This window comes from Haliotis cracherodii, unplaced genomic scaffold (genome assembly GCF_022045235.1).
Source record: "Haliotis cracherodii isolate W230 unplaced genomic scaffold, xgHalCrac1.p SCAF_14, whole genome shotgun sequence".
Taxonomy (NCBI): Eukaryota; Metazoa; Mollusca; class Gastropoda; order Lepetellida; family Haliotidae; genus Haliotis; species Haliotis cracherodii.
In genome coordinates this window covers 30,729,851-30,747,897 of record NW_027266269.1, presented here as the reverse complement: position 1 = coordinate 30,747,897, position 18,047 = coordinate 30,729,851, and the positions used below count along the sequence as shown (strand labels likewise).

Here is an 18,047-nt window from a genome sequence, read left to right as displayed (position 1 = left end):
GTCGCAGCTGTCGGCTATAAGGAGGAGGCAGAATGAGTGAGTGTGTGTCGCAGCTGTCGGCAATAAGGAGGCAGAATGAGTAAGTGTGTTTCGCAGCTGTCGGCTATTAGGAGGCAGAATGAGTGAGTGTGTTTCGCAGCTGTCGGCTATTAGGAGGCAGAATGAGTGAGTGTGTGTCGCAGCTGTCGGCTATAAGGAGGAGGCAGAATGAGTGAGTGTGTGTCGCAGCTGTCGGCTATAAAGAGGAGGCAGAATGAGTGAGTGTGTGTCGCTGCTATCGGCTAAAAGGAGGCAGAATGAGTGAGTGTGTTTCGCAGCTGTCGGCTATAAAGAGGAGGCAGAATGAGTGAGTGTGTGTCGCTGCTTTCGGCTAAAAGGAGGCAGAATGAGTGAGTGGGCGTCGGAATACGTGCGTGAGTGAGTGAGTGAGTTGGATGTACAGTCGCTTTGGACAGTACTGCAGTCATAGCATGGCAACATGATCAGAGTAAAGCTTATTTAAAGGTTCAAAATAGAAGATTAAATGTTTTACGGTTATCAGCGCCTCGCTTTAAATCCTGGGCGTCAATCATTTTTTAGCAAAACAAATGGGATGATGGCTCGCTAAACAAGGTTGCCCCATCCTTTCAAATACAAAACCCAATATGTCGTGACATATATAGCCAGTTCCCCTAAATCAACAACCAACACATCAACACATTCATAACACCTCATAACCCCTCCCACACACCCCACACACACCCACCCACCACCAATTTGCTGTTCCAAAGTTATGTCATAAATCTATCGCTGGTATGTCCTCATCTTGATATATCGGGAATATTTGTAAATAAGACAATGACCCTTTGAGACGTAGATATTTACAGGAAAAATTTATAATCAGGAAATATGCGTAATATCCGATTCAATTAGTAAATATGTATTTCAGGAGTTATACTTTTCCCTTGAAATTGATGCTGAAAAAAATACATATGTCCTGACGTACTACTTAAAGGTTCTACATTGGCTGGTCAGCAATAGTCCAGCTATATGACAGCGGTCTTTAAATGATCAGCAAGTCTGAACCTATCATATCTTATAATCCAAGTCAATTTCTAGAATCATTTTGAAGACTTACCTTCTCCGTCAACCTGGAACCAAATCCAATTCGCAAGAGATGGAGACACTAGTTTGGAACACTATACAAGTCCGTTGTCATGACAACGACATCCACAAAGCTACTGTGACAATACTTTCACTCCGAACACGTGTGCCATGTATCCACGTTAATTCCAGTCATGTTAACAGAATGAGTATCGGCAAGTATATCAACAGAACATCTATATTTACGATAAATAGTCTATCGATCCCAAACCACTAACGACAATTAGTTTCACTCGTCAGACATACGCTCTTAAACCATAGTCAGGAATGGTCTAATGAAAAATGTACGACAGTCATGACGATCAAGCTAATTGTGTATTACCCGTAGTATTTACGGTGCAGGAGGATGAAGATAGTTATCCATTGTCAAGCCGTTAAAAACTGCGCAAATATATTCAGTTTACTGAAGTCTCCTGTTTTATTTGCAATGAAAGTTTTGAGTCGTGTCAATGTCAATCGATTTCAAACAATGGAGACTAACGGTTCGAGACGCTTAAAAAATACACGTAGAGACATTGTGTTTATTTCTTTGTTTGTTTGTTTGTTGTTTAACGCCGCACTCAGTATCATTCCAGCTATGTGACGGCGGTCTGAAAATAATCAAGTCTAGATCAGACAGTCCAGTGCTTGACAACATGAGCATCGATCGACGCAATTGGGATCGATGACATGCATCAACCAAGTCAGCGAGCCTCAGTATTATTCCAGCTATGTGACGGCGGTCTGAAAATAATCGACAAGACAATCCTGTGATTGACATCATGAGCATCGATCCACGAAATAGGGATACGATGACCTTCCGATCCCGTTAGTCGCCTCTTACGACAAGCATGCGTTGCTAAAGACCTATACTACCCCGGATCTAGAAACATTGAGAGTGAAGTGAAGTGAGGTGAAATATTAATGCCGAGCGCCAGACATGGTAACAACAAGTAACGTCTTATCTTTTAACGTCTTTTGGTATGACGCGGCCCGGGATCGAACCCTGGACCTTCCGCTCTCCGGGCGGACGCTCTACCACTAGACCACGGAGGCGGTCACTGATAGTGAAGTGTGTTTGTTCTTGTTTGTTCATGTGACGATGTTCCGTGGGGATTCTGGGTAAGAATATAGGTACCCAGCAACAAATGCTGGTCGACCTATTGGATCGCCTGTCAGGTTTGGTGTATTGGTTGATTGCATGTCATGATAGCGATGATTGTTCAGAATATCAATCACTGGATTGTCTGGTCCAAATTCCATGATTTACAGGCCGCCGTCACATAGCTGAAATACTGCTAAGAGTTGCGTTAAACAACAAACAAACCAAAATTCATGTGACACCTTCACATGCCAGTTAAAATCAATATGTATGTCCCCGAAGTATTGATACACCACATGCCAAGACGAATCCATGGGCCACATATCAGAGGTTTCGAAAATAGGGTGCGTAAGTCCCACTTCCTTTAAAGTATGTTTCATTCTCCTGGATTTTAATCGTAGAGTACTTGTTGTTTTTAAAATACTTTGGCTTCAAATGTCTAACAATCACCAGTAGCCAGAGGAATGGCGTAAATCCTGCTGGGGTATTATGCAGGAAGCAGATGTACCGTAAGTCCCCATGGTCCCTTGTATGGTGACCTAACTTTGGTTGCTGGTGATCTCTAGCCCAACTTTATAATGTATTGTTGAGAATAGTCACATTGTTTATGGTAACATGCTAGTTTTAAATCTATATCTGTGATAGTCTAGTGATTTTACTGTCCTTTGTCGACAGATTTTTATAGTCCATATTTATATGTTATTTCTGTACAACTTGATTTAGTCACGATGTGGCTGAAATACTGCCGACGTGACACTCACTCGAAAATAAAATACCATTTTGCGGAGACGTTGTATACAAATGGGTTCCAGAATTAAAACGGGATGTGTTATTTTTCCTTAAGTTTTGTTTTGTTTGTTGTTTAACGCCGCACTCAGCAATATTCATATATGACGGCGGTCTGTAAATAATCGACAATCCAGTGATTGACATCATAAGCACTGACATCGGCAATGAAATATGATCTTGAACTGACAAAAATCGTGAAGGGATTAAGGAGCACTTGCGTATGGAGTTACCATCCCCCCCCCCCCCCCCCCCCAACACACACACAAACATATTTTTTTTATCGGACACATACTTTTGAAGTACTCTCTTATGTCAACCTACAGCAAAATAAACATTTACCGCCCATTTCTATTGTAAAACATCCTTTCTAACAAAACATATTTACCGATAACCTTACATTACCATGGCGCAGTAAAAAGATGTGTGATGCATTCTGCTAATTAGTTTCAATATTGATTTGGCAGGCGAGTTGTCCTTTTTATTAACACGCACTATTAGAGATTCAGTTGTCTCATGGCAAGCAAAAGGACGGTGCGGTTTCCAACGGCGCTAATACAAACTTGCAACCAGAATGCGCACTTCACGGCAGATGACCTTTGCTACGCATGCACAAATCTGTACCGGAACGGACTTTTTTCGCATTGACGCTGTCAACCCGTTCTATGATTTGACAAAAAGAAAATGTAACTTTTATTTCCGGAACCATTTTTCATCAATCCGTAAATAACACTTTAACAGATTATTTATGATCAAAATAAAAGTTAATACATTCAGTGGGCTGCGCACCGAACACTCCTTGGGAGCTCCGTGCGTAGGAATATGTTCTGGACGTGATCGGTAGCATTTGTGACCAACTCGTGTTATTCCGGGACAAGCCGAATAGCGACTCGTGCCCCTCTCATGGCCGTTTTTGCGACCGGGTTCCGTCTTAGCGCAAACGGGCATACCTAAAACAATTGTCAACTCGTTGCGTAATGGTTCACATATATTTCCCCATATATTATATATATTTCAGATGCAATTAAAAGGCCATCGGACATGCGGAATTATACAGTATGATTGAACACATTTAACTGTGCCTTTGGTATATTGTTAGAAGCAAGACATATGTTAAATCAAAAAATATTTCTGAGGAATTCTTTGACGAAGAACTTGAAATCATATATACGCGCATTCTGATTGGTTTGTCGTATTTTCGCACATAACATTCATCGATAGGGGGACGAGTCTTCTTGCAGGCTACGGAAATGGGCGAGTGGTGACGAATGCGAACACTCCTTTGGAACTCCGGGCGTAGGAATATGTTCTGGACGTGATCGGCAGTCATGACAGGTCACAAGCGGAACTTGGTTTTGGGGTTGCAGTGAACGCAACCTAGCGGTATCCAGAGGCACACCTCGCCAAAATGTGCTAAAATGTATCAACATCGTACCCCGAGATTCATCTATCAGATGAAGGCTAGGCCTGCTTTATCAAAATAGATACAAGGCATAAACTTAAACCTATTATATCTGGGGATTCGCGCCTCAAGTTGCAACAGTGTGCAATGAGTCGATAGCGCACCCGACACTCACCGTGACGCCTATATATACTCTCTGTTAATGATTAGATTACACGGACTGTCAGGACTTTCTTAATAAATTAATGATCGTATAGCAAGAGCAGGTTGGAATTCCCTGTAGGCACACCTGTGCAGCTAATTAGTCGTGCGACGTGAAGCACTCCCCACACCTGGTGTATATCTATTAATTAAGGTAATGGTTGGTTGGTTGGTTGGTTGTTTAACGCCGCACTCAGCAATATTCCAGCTATATGACGGCGGTCTGTTAATAATCGAGTCTGGACCAGACAATCCAGTGTTTAATATCACGAGCATCGATTGAACCTAAGGTGGGATGGTTTTTTTCTTTTCATTTCTTTGTGTGTGTGTGTTTGTGTGTGTGTGCGTGCGTGCGTGTGTGCGTGCGTGTGTGCGTGTGTGTGTTGGAGGGGGGGGGGGGGGGGGATGCTGGGGAGGGAGTGTTTTTATTTCATTCTAGTTTTGGTGTTGGGAGATATTTTCAGGGCTTCCAATGAATATTTACTCTGCGTGTGTAAAACATAAGGCAAATTTATTTACGTTCGTTATTTTATTATTACTCTGATTTTAAAACTCGCTCACTTTAAATCTAATTGGGTTCGATTGCCCAAACTGATACAATAACCCTTTTCAAGTGTACCCCGTCTTCCTAGAATACTGCTAAAAGCAGCCTAATACTCAGAATTCAATATTTTAAACTCATTTTTTAGATTTACTACGGCAAGCCGATGCAAGCGGCCCCCTGCATCTGACTTGCATTTCACAATGTATTATGTATGACTTGAGCTGATAGGCAGCGGTGTAAAACGCAGCAACCAATTACTTTAAAAGTCTGAGGCCGGTATCAAAAGCTGACACGGATATCAATACTAATAGCAATATGCATCCACGTCACAGGTCACGTCGTAAACATCGTCGTAAGTCACGGGAAGGTTGCAGCTGCTGCATGGGAATAACGCGGGCACTTTAGTGGGATTATTGGATTATCGTCGAACGCTGGGATTAATTATACATGGATGCAACATGTCGCCCACATCTTACACGTCACCCACCAACAGTATTTATTTTATTCGAACTCTTAAAAGCATCTTACTTGTTAATGAAATTACCAACTAGCAACCACTTAACTGTTGACAAAAGACTTTCCAAATTTACAATTGCCGGACAGAATGTCGGAAATTCTTCTATTTTAGATGAGTATTACTTTTAAACATGCCAGGTTTAATTGCAGAATGAATGAGTTTCTGTGTAAATGTTTTCACGACCAAACTTCCACAAGATGAACCGAATACACAATAGTGAAAAAAAATCGGACAAAGTAGATATAACATCATAACGACGTTTCGGTATAAATCTTGATGTACTGTTGTCAGGCTTGGTTGGTTGGTTGGTTTGTTGTTTAACGCCGCACTCAGCAATATTCCAGCTATATGACGGCGGTCTGGAGAATAGGTCTTCAGCAACCCATGCTTGCCGTAAAAGGCCACTATGCTTGTCGAAAAAGGCGATAAACGGGATTGGGTGGTCAGGCTCGCTGAGGTGGTTGATGCATGTCATCGTATCCCAATTGCGTGGATCGATGCTCATGTTCTCAATGACAGGATTGTCTGGTCCAGACTCGATTATTTACAGACCGCCGTCAGCTGGAATATTGCTGTAGGGTAAAGGGGAGCGGGGGCGTTTTATTATATTTGAACATGACAAAGAGTGCGGCGTAAAACAACAAACAAACAAACAATTTCGGTTATTGTACTGATACAGTACTCTTTTCTAACACAATTGCAATGGTATATACACTGCCGGGCAAAAGAAGGTATACACTTGAAATCTGGAATTCCGATTCCTTGAACCACTATTAAAAATAAGGACACCAGGTGTTCGCATAAAGGTTCCAAGTTACAAAACAGTTGCCAAAACACTGACAACTTAAAGGTCCAAAACAGAACCATGATACGTGTACTAAATACATCACCATCGAATAACCTTTTCTTGTTTGTTTCATTTAGCAAACATCAAAAATGGGTATCTACTTTAATTTGCCCGGAAGTTTATCAGTATATATTACCAAAGCAATGCTGTACAACCATAATATACACATTCACGTTTATCAGATATAAGATTCCGGGGTAGAATAGGTCTTCAGCAACCCATGCTTGCCGTAAAAGGCGACTCTGCTTGTCGTAAAAGGCGACTAACGGGATCGGGTGGTCAGGCTCGCTGACTTAGTTGATGCACGTCATCGATCCCAATTGCGTGGATCGATGCTCATGATAATAATCACTTGATTGTCTCGTCCAGACTCGATTATTTACAGACCGCCGTCATATAGCTGAAATATTGCTGAGTGTGGCGTGAAACAACCAACCAACCAAATTATCAGATATCATACAGCATTCAAAACGTCAACGCCCGAGAAACTACGATGTAAATATGACCTGACAGATTCTGAGCCTGACCACACGATCACATTAGTCGCCTCTTAGGACAAGCATAGGGGACTAATTCTAACCCTGAATCCCTGCGGGTTTATTGCTGTAGTAAAGTGCCCCAAACAGTCACCTCTAAAGCATTCAATCACTCTTACATTAGAATGTAGTATCACACCAATATGTAGTCATATATGTCAGTATATAATACTGAACCAGCTTTGTAATGTCCTTTATACAGTCGTATATGTTAGTATATAATACCACGCCATTGCTGTACTGTCTCATATACAGTCATATATATCTGGATTCAGTATATAATACCAAACAAACGTCCGGGGTAGAATAGGTCTTCAGCAACCCATGCTTGCCGTAAAAGGCTAATATGCTTGACGTAAGAGGCGACTAACGGTGTCGGGTGGTCAGGTTGGCTGCATTGGTTGATTCTTATCATCTTATTCCAATTGCGCGGATCGATGCTCAAGGTGTCAGTCACAGGATTATTTATAGGTCGACATCCTATAGCTGGAATATTGCCGAGTGCGACGTTGAACACAAAGAAACAAGAAACAAACACAATTTACCAATTTTGTATTGTCCTATATACATATCACATGTCACTATGCAATACCAAACCAATGTTGTATTGTCATACATATAGTCATATACAAATACGACAATATAAAATACTTTGTCTGCACTATACCAATGGTAGATGGTTTCATCAAAGTGATACTAGTTAACGCCTAAGACCTGCATCACTTCTGGCTTTCCTTCCACATTACGCTGACACGTCGTGATATAACAGGAATACTGTTAAAAGCGGCGTTAAACCAAACTCACTCACTCAATATATAATACCGAATCAAAGACATAAATCAGTATGCAGGAATCATATTGCAATATGATAATTAAAGAATAACTGTTATATATTACTGACATATTAGAGACCTGATTGTGACACATATTGACATCGCATTTTACCTCTAGGCGCCTAGAGTTCTGTTTGGCGAGACAATCAATGTAGATAACGTATACAAATCGCATGATGATAAACCGTTAGGCGCCCATGGCGTCGGTCAACAATCACTATTTACAAAGGACGCACAAATACGAATGTGTTCATCTTATTGTTGGATGAGGGAGGATTTCCTACGCCAGATTTGATATTTTCAATTATCATTTATTGGACGAGGTTTCATATGATCTGCGTAATTTACAAATAAAAATGCAAACCTTATATAAACCGTGATGAAAGTTATCAAATTCAAGATTTCTTTCAAAATATGCATGTTTTTTTGGATTCATGGCAATGTTCTATAATGGCATGACTAATATGTGTGGAAAATGCTAGTGTTTAAAGGGGGGCGGGGGCGTTTTATTATATTTGAACATGACAAAGAATTTGACTCAGATAACTTTGTAAAATATATGTAAATGCTTTAAACATATATGTCAACTGTGCATAGTAAGAATACAGAAGCTCGGAAAAGTTTCCTAAAGATCCTCTCGACTCTTTTAGCCATAAATAAAATACGGGCGGTCGGGTAGCCTAGTAGTTAAAGCGTTCGCTCGTCACGCCGAAGACCCGGGTTCGATTCCCGACATGGGTACAATGTGTGAAGCCCATTTCTGGTGTCCCCCGCCGTGATATTGCTGGAATATTGCTAAAAGCGGCGTAAAACCATACCACTCACTCATATGGTTTAAACAATATTTTTATTTTCAGCAAAATGAATTGGTCAACAGACGCAATGCCTATTTAACAACGTGTCCGACACAAAATTATTTATATAATATACCACAAGACACAGTGGATGATAAAAGGTTCGACATCAAATATATATTAAGTACAACAAATGTTTGACATTCTTTAAAGGCTTTTAAAGTGTTTTGTTAGGGTAAAATATTCAAGAACGGATTCGATTAGTCTAATATTAGTTTCAGATGACAGAGTTATATTTCCAAACAACACGGTTTTAATTCAATAACTTTTTTTATATAAAAAAAAAAAATTTGATCGAATATCCGTATATCTTTGCATTGAAATGAATAATAAGGATTACTAATGAGACCCGTGAAGATTCGGGGTACAATAGGTCTTCAGCAACCGATGCTTGCAGTAAAATGTGACTAAGCTTGTCGTAGGAGGCGACTAACGGGATCGGGTGGGCAGGCTCGCTGACTTGGTTGATGCATGTCATCGTATCCCAATCGCGGGGATCAATGCAAATGCTGTCAGTCACTGGATTGTCTGGTCCAGACTCGATTATTTACATACCGCCGTCATATAGCTGGAATATTGCTGAGTGCGGCGTTAAACAACAAACAAACAAACAAATCGTAATAATGACCACAACTACACTTAGGATCAGTAACAACAAAACGGCCAAACTTGTGTCCAACTAGGTCACTTCAATTGAGTCTCTTTCTACAGTGGATGATTTGATTTTTTCTAGAACCACAACATCGATCTATAAAGGGTTACATTGCTAATAAAAAAATAGTTTAGCCGTATGTATATATTTGTACTACGGAAGCCTTTTAGGGCCATTTGTTTTTTTAATTCTTTTCGATACTATCTTGAAATGTCAAGATACTAAGTTGAAATTTCAAGAAACTAAGTTGAAATTTCAAGACACTATCTTGAAATTTCAAGATACAGAAGTTCAAATTTCAAGATACTAACTTGAAATTTAAAGATATTAAGTTGAAATTTCAAGATTCTAAGTTGAAATTTCAAGATAATAAGTTAACATCCTAAGATGTATAAATGTATTTGAAGTGAATAATCTTGAAATTTCAAGATCCTATGGAAGCCTTTAAGGGCCATTTGTTTTCTAATTTTTTTCGATACTATCTTGAAATTTCAAGATAATAAGTTGATAGTATCTTGAAATTTCAACTTCTATATCTTCAAAATTTCAACTTAGTATCTTGAAATTTTAAGATAGTATCTTGAAATTTCAATTTAGTATCTTGCAAGTTCATCTTAGTAACTTAGTATCTTTAAATTTTAAGATAGAATCGTGAAAAAAATGGCCCTAAAAGGCTTCCGTAGTGTACTTAATTATGTCAGAAGTCCATGATTTGGTAGGGTAAAGGTTAATTCACGGGCATGGTGAGGAGGTTATCGGGATGTGTTTTATGATAATCTATTGACACCAGCTGATGTTCATGGGAGATGTAACACTGTACTGTACAATCATATGGCAAAAAAAGATGTTGGGAAACAGACTGGTTCATAATTTGTAAGGATACGATTTATGGATGAACAACTTCTTTATTACAATCAGGAGCGACGTTTCGGTGTAGGTTCTAACAACACAGCAAAAAGAGTGTTTCATCACCAATCCTTTGGAGACTGGAGCGGCTGTATCCCGCTGATGAGTTTCCGTTATCCGCATTTTGCATTTTGTTCACTTAAGTGTGAAACACATAAAAAAATATCTGAAAATTACCAAGAAATTTGAAGATGCTGAAGGTATCTGGAAGGGTTCCGGATAACGGAAACCTACACTTTTGTTGCTGTGCAAGTTAGTGATGCACCACACGCTCTCATCACATTCATCAGTCTGCCCGTAAGGGTGTAAGAACCTACACTGAAACGTCGCTCCTAAATGTAATAAAAAAGTTGTTCATCCATAAAACCTATCCTTACTTAGTACTCCAACTTCTAATTGCCTCTCAAAGAAGTGGTTCATAATTTGTTTTTCACTTAAAATTGGAAAAAAAGAACATTTTCACTCATTCAGCCATCCATAATGTCCACAGTCCAAAACTTACAAATGTTACAAGTTGTAACATACATTGTATAACGCTTAAATTGTATCCAAGACGATTAGTCAAATGACGTCTATATTCGAGGACTTATCTAAAGCGTCCGATTCCGTTGATATAATTAAACACTGGAAGCTGTGAAGGTAATATCTACTTATTTTATCACAGGTAAAAGTCATGGAAGAGATTTCGTTGTCTGTAAACTGCCAGTATATACTAATACGATTTTTTTACACGTGACGTGAACAAAAACATTTGTAGGAAAACTTACTGGAAGATTAGTAGCTAAAAAAACCTGGTTTATATACAGTGTGTTGCATAACGCCACAATCGGCAATATCTCGCCTCTACGACGACTGTAAATAATCGCGTCTAGACCAGACAATCCAGTGACTGGCATCATACGCATCTTTCTATGCCACTGAGAGACGATGACCTGCATCAGCAATCTGAGAACCGATCTCACTTACTTCAAGAAGGGTTGCTGAAGAAAATTTCTAACCCTGATCTTCACGGGGGCACGGGACATTCATTATCTGAGACTGATATTATGAGCAACCATTTACTTTGTCGGGGTAGGACGAGACGGCATGTAAATAATTAAGTCTGGATAAGACAATCCAGTAATTGATATTATGAGCAACTGTCCACTCGGTCGGGGTACGATGACATACAATCAACCAAGTCTGACCGCTGATTCATTAGGTCTCCTTTTAAGACACACAAAGCTGGTTGGGGACCTATTCGACCCCGAAATTCCAACGGATACGACGAAGCCTTTGCTAGTTATGCTGCAATCTACACTGGTTTACAGACACGCTAGCCAGACTGCTTCGAATGAATGTGACAATGGTGCCAATCTCATCTGACACGTGAGCGGGATTTCCTACACTTGAGTCTGCTTCTGCGATGGACATTGACAACGAGTCCAAACATTGTACAAAGAATTAGACTGAAATTGACAAGCACGTAACGACGATGTGGATTAACGTGACACGAGAAGTGTAACAGGCCATGACATACTGGCATCAGCGTCGGAATCGGCTAGACCCGTTCTAGCAGAACGTGCGTCTTTGGAACAATAACAACAACCAATCGATACCGCTCATCAGCGGGATACAGCCGCTCCAGTCTCCAAAGGATTGGTGATGAATTATGAAACAAGCGTTAACTTACCGTATCATATGTCACAAAGTCTACATCGGGCCTGGTCTCCGTGAACAACCTCTGTCCACAAACGCCTTTCAAGAATGACCACAAATCTCCCAAATCCCGACTTCCCTGGAAGTGAGATCGTTGCTAGGCAACGCATGGAAAGCTCGGTAAGAGAGCGAGGCAGCGTCGCGCTGTGTGCTCTTCAGTGAGTCGGTGCATACGAATAAGGTCAATAAAACCGTATTATTCGTTTCTCGTTCGATTTGATGGGCTGTAGGATACAGTGATTGTGGACGTGATGGCAGGTGTGTCTCTAAAGTGATTTATCGCGCCGTTACTTGTCGTGATTCGAAGGGCCGTTATCGATTTATCGGATTCAATCATAAGGACGGTGTAGACACGGTTTTAGACAAGGTGAACATGGCATTACACGCTCCAATGACTCAGAGAGGGTTCTACATGAGCTTCCTGTGGCACCAGGGTGTACGGACCGATGTGCCTGTCAGACGAAACAGATTTTATAATTGTTCACTGAGGAGGAATTCGATTATTAACCGCAAAGCCTTTTCTGTGAGGGAGACTTAAAGAGAGTGGATTATTGTTTGTTGTTTATTTGCGTTGTTTGATTTTGTTTTTTTCTTTGTACTATTAAACCCTATGTGGTCAAGTGTATTAGAGACCATATACCGATATATGCTGTGAGTGTATGGACCCATGAAGATTCCGGGGTAGAAAAGGTCTTCAGCAACCCATGCTTGCCGTAAAAGGTGACTCTGCTTGTCGTAAAAGGCGAATAAGGGGATCGGGTCTTCAGGCTCGCTGACTTTGTTGATGCATGTCATCGATCCCAATTGCGTGGATCGATGCTCATGATATTAATCACTGGATTGTCTGGTCCAGATTCGATTTTTTTTCAGACCGCCGTCGTACAGCTGGAATATTGCTTAGTGCGGCGTTAAACAACAAACAAACACATCTGAGTGTATAGAGCTTCTGCCAGGAGAGCGAAAAGTCGGTGGTTCGAACCCCTGGCCGCGTTAAAGGATGGCAATTGTTGTTACCCTGTCTGGCGCTCGGCATAAAGGGGATACAACTAGGACCGGTGTGCTGTGTCTGAGTTCTATCTTATTTCGCAGGCTATGCAATTCGTAGAGTGCAGATTCCCATGGATACAAGTCATGACCTCTGACCCGCCTGCTCATAATTCGAGCTGCACGAGGCGTGGTTAAATGAGGACGCATGGTCCATTACAAACACGTGTACTTTTATGGATTTTTACTTATTTAAAAGATAAGTAAAAAATAAAATCCTCTCTCAGTAATGAAACCAGTCACGAGAAACGTGTATATGTTTAACTGGCCTCACGTTGTGCAACAGCTGAACAATTAAAAATGCCAGAACTATCGTCAACACAGAAACATTGTACAGACAACCCAGGAGGCAACAGCGCCCGATATCACACAAATACTTTCAAGGATCTCTCAAATTGGCAGATTGTCTAGCAGCATGTTTGCCATAACAGATTGGAAAGGTTTTTATGGGGCCAATAGTGTTATATCCTCCATCAAAGGATTTTCTCAAACACGGTGTGGCGTTTTGTGAAACGAAACACAAACTCAAGTATTATCATTGGAAAGAAGATGAGCGGACCACAAGATCTTGTTTTTAATTCGTGTACATTTATTTCTTGATTACTCTCAATAACTTGCATGAAAGGTTTATATTTAAATTTTCTGCATTAAGGACAGAAAACATCTAGTTGAACGATTACGTGGGGAAAACCTCATTCAGCCGTGCACAGTATCAATCCGCGATTATTAAACCTGTGAGCACACGCACGAACCACTCGCCAAGCCGACAGCTCATGAACCAGTCGAAAGAAATGCAAAGTAACACATCACACAGAATAAAATGTAATTTTGTTTGTTTGTTTTTTGTTTGTTGTGTAACGCCGCACGTAGCGATATTCCAGCTATATGTCGGCGGTCTGAAAATTAATCGAGTCTGGACCAGACAATCCTATCATTGACATCGTGAGCATCGATCCACGCAATTGGTCAACGATGACATGCACCAACCAAATCAGCGAGCCTGCCCACCCGATCCCGTTAGTCGCCTCTTACGACAAGCACAGTCGCCTTTTATGACAAGCATGGGTTGCTGAAGACCTACGCCACCCCGCGTCTTCACCGGTCTAATAATAATTAATAACAGCGACCACAGTCATTATAGATGTAGACATCGAGAATTATATGTCATTTAACAAATACTCACCTTTGAACATTTGATTCTCTTTGTTACGACACTGGCCGGGTACGGGTAAGGCGACAAGCTAGACAGCTGCTACCACTTGCAACATGGCTGCGGAGTGTAGAGGAATAGCACAGTCGTTATTAGCAGTCAGACAATTAAATATTTGGAAACAGTTCTGTGCACAACCTGTGAATGTCAACCTGGTACGCTTTTAGAAACAAAACAACAAGTGCATGTTTCTAAGAGAATGTCTGGCCGACATAACTATCATCACTCTGATTGGTCTATCGCGTTTCTCTCAAAACGCTTGTGGAAGATGCTTCCCGTAGGCTGAAGAAAGCGGTGACTAACGGTTACATGCGGACCTCGATGACAGCAGACAGCTACATCACCTTCTCTCACAGTACCTCCTGACATTATCGTCGCTGACTAACATCAGAGGACTTCAAAGTAAGCCCTCTAATTAAATGTAGAATCTATCAATGACGACGACACGACAGCACACATTTAGTATTGATTTCTTTGTACCTTCAAAGTTCAGGAATGTATCTTTTTCTCGGAAAATGATTGCGATAGGTTGTACTTTGTCTAGTTAATCACCTTCCATCATTCGGCAATACCAGTACTAGTCCACACCATCCTACCGCCCACCAGCTTCGTCAAACCACCTACACACTTCGTCAAACCACCAACACACTCCACACAACCGCCACCCAGCTCCATCGCACCACCAACCCACTCTATCAAACCACCAACCCACTCTATCAAAACACCATCTTACTCCATCAAACCACCAACCCACTCTATCAAACCACCAACCCACTCTATCAAAACACCATCTTACTCCATCAAACCACCAACCCACTCTATCAAACCACCAACCCACTCTATCAAAACACCATCTTACTCCATCAAACCACCAACCAACTCCATCAAACCACCAACCCACTTCATCAAACCACCAACCCACTCTATCAAACCACCAACCCACTCTATCAAAACACCATCTTACTCCATCAAACCACCAACCCACTCTATCAAACCACCAACCCACTCTATCAAAACACCATCTTACTCCATCAAACCACCAACCCACTCTATCAAACCACCAACCCACTCTATCAAAACACCATCTTACTCCATCAAACCACCAACCAACTCCATCAAACCACCAACCCACTTCATCAAACCACCAACCCACTCTATCAAACCACCAACCCACTCTATCAAAACACCAACCCACTTCATCAAACCACCAACCCACTCAATCAAACCACACACACATTCCAGCAAACCACAAACCAACTCCAGCAAACCACCAACCAGCTTCAGCAAACTATCCATCGGCTCCATCAAACCACCAACCCACTCCAGCAAACTACCAACCCACTTCATCAAACCACAAACCCAATCTATCAAAACACCATCTCACTCCATCAAACCAACCTACTCCATCAAACCACCAAACCACTTCATCAAACTACAAACACACTCAACAAACCACAAACACACTTTTCATCCAGCAATCCATCCGCTCCACCAAACCACCAACCGACTCCATCAAACCACCAACCCACTTCATCAAACTACAAACACACATTCCATCAAACCACCAACCAACTTCATCAAACTATCCATCCGATCCATCAAACAACCAACACACTTCATCAAACCACCAACCAACACCATCAGACCACCAGCCCACTCTATTAAACCACTAATCAACTTCATCAAACCACCAATCCATTCCGTCAAACCACAAACCTACTCCATCAAACCACCAACACACTCCATCAAAGCACCAACCCACTCCATCAAACCATCACCTTACTTCATCAAACAATCACCCGCTCCATCAAACCATCAACATGTCCATATTATTACAAAGACATTACTCGCCAAATATTTGGAAGCAGGTTTTTGCAATTGCAGGGATAGAATTGTTTTCTTTTCCAAATGTTCAGGTGTGCGCCCTTTTGAATTTGACAGTGCCAACAAGGAGAATACACTTTCTTCTTCTTTGAAATATAATACTTAATAAATGGCTGTAATTCTGAAAATTTCGCCTCTTTGTCACTATGACCAATAATACACGTTACAGTTTCCGAATCCACAGGTATATTTTGTGAATGATGCTTTACATTGTGAAAGTAGTTCTTAGCCCGCTGTCATATCTTGAGAAGGCACTGACATAACAAACTAAATCACCACCCACACCATGGACCTTCTAATATAATCTACTGATTCCTGAAACACATTGCAGATTGTCATGCAGACAACATGGCACCTTTGACATCACATGTATTCGCATGTAAATATAGAACGTCAGAGAATAGCCAATCAATTGTCCGCCGAAACAGATTCCATTGTGCGTAAGGGTCAAAATAGGAGTGAAAATTTTGTAAATGGAAAACTTGAAATCAGTGATGGCACCAGGTCTTCGCACAAAGTTGGATTTTCTTCGCCAGACTAATCACATGGAGCCAGATATAAGTACACACAAACACTAGCGTCATAAACTAATCAAACGTCATAAACATCAGCGTTTTACTTTCGTTTATCATTTTAATGTATATGCTAATGGAGACTGGAATTGTCTATTTCGCAAACCTGATATTCAATTCTTTGGAGGCTGAATTTATGTGTGTAATTCCAGAGCTAAGGACCACTGAGACCTGTGTCTCAGTCATGTCTCTGATAGACGGTGTTAACTGGTGCCAATTCCGCCAGAACCAGAATGATAAGACGTAGGGTATGTATGTACTGTACCTGTCGTGGACTTACAACAGATCTGGGATAGAATAGGTCTTCAGCAACCCATGCTTGCCGTAATAGGCGACTATGCTTGCCGTAAGAGACGACTAACGGGATCGGGTGATCAGGCTCGCTGACTTGGTTGATACATGTCATCGATCCCAAATGCGTGGATCGATGCTCATGCTGTCAATCACTGGATTGTCTTGTCCAGAATCGATTATTGATTGGTTTAGTTGAGTGAGTGGGTGGTTGGTAGGTCCGTGTTGATGGTTGGATCAAGTGGGCTTGTGGTTTAGTGGAGTGAGTGGATGGTTGGTAGGTCCGTGTTGATGGTTGGATCAAGTGGGCTTGTGGTTTAGTGGAGTGAGTGGATGGTTGGTTTGTCCGTGTTGATGGTTGGATCAAGTGGGCTAGTGGTTTAGCGGAGCGAGTGGATGGTTGGTATGTCCGTGTTGATGGTTGGATCAAGTGGGCTAGTGGTTTGGTGGAGTGAGTGGATGGTGGATTGGTCCGTGTTGATGGTTGGATCAAGTGGGCTTGTGGTTTAGTGGAGTGAGTGGATGGCTGGTAGGTCCGTGTTGATGGTTGGATCAAGTGGCCTGGTGGTTTAGTGGGGTGAGTGGATGGTTGGTAGGTCCGTGTTGATGGTTGGATCAAGTGGGCTGGTGGTTTAGTGGGGTGAGTGGATGGTTGGTAGGTCCGTGTTGATAGTTGGATCAAGTTGGCTAGTGGTTTAGTGGAGTGAGTGGATGGTGGATTGGTCCGTGTTGATGGTTGGATCAAGTTGGCTAGTGGTTTAGTGGAGTGAGTGGATGGTTGGTAGGTCCGTGTTGATGGTTGGATCAAGTGGGCTGGTGGTTTAGTGGGGTGAGTGGATGGTTGGTAGGTCCGTGTTGATAGTTGGATCAAGTTGGCTAGTGGTTTAGTGGAGTGAGTGGATGGTTGGTAGGTCTGTGTTGATGGTTGGATCAAGTGGGCTGGTGGTTCAGTGGAGTGAGTGGATGGTGGGTAGGTCCATGTTGATGGTTGGATCAAGTGGGCTTGTGGTTTAGTGGAGTGAGTGGATGGTGGGTTGGTCCGTGTT

General features: G+C 41.6%; 2 protein-coding genes across 2 annotated transcripts in view; one reads left to right on the top strand and one right to left on the bottom strand.

Moving 5' to 3' along the window:
• Nucleotides 1-12,067, bottom strand: part of LOC139461189 (galactoside alpha-(1,2)-fucosyltransferase 2-like) — a 35,678-nt gene extending 23,611 nt beyond the window's left edge. The window contains exon 1 of the mRNA XM_071242784.1: nucleotides 11,975-12,067. The gene's annotated coding sequence lies outside the window, so the exon portion shown is untranslated. The remainder of the gene's footprint in view (nucleotides 1-11,974) is intronic.
• Nucleotides 12,068-14,310: 2,243 nt separating this feature from the next.
• LOC139460357 (uncharacterized) overlaps nucleotides 14,311-18,047 on the top strand; it is a 51,728-nt gene continuing 47,991 nt past the window's right edge. The window contains exons 1-2 of the mRNA XM_071241846.1: nucleotides 14,311-14,409; nucleotides 14,799-16,076. Coding sequence (XP_071097947.1) covers nucleotides 14,311-14,409; nucleotides 14,799-16,076 — 1,377 coding nt within the window. The remainder of the gene's footprint in view (nucleotides 14,410-14,798; nucleotides 16,077-18,047) is intronic.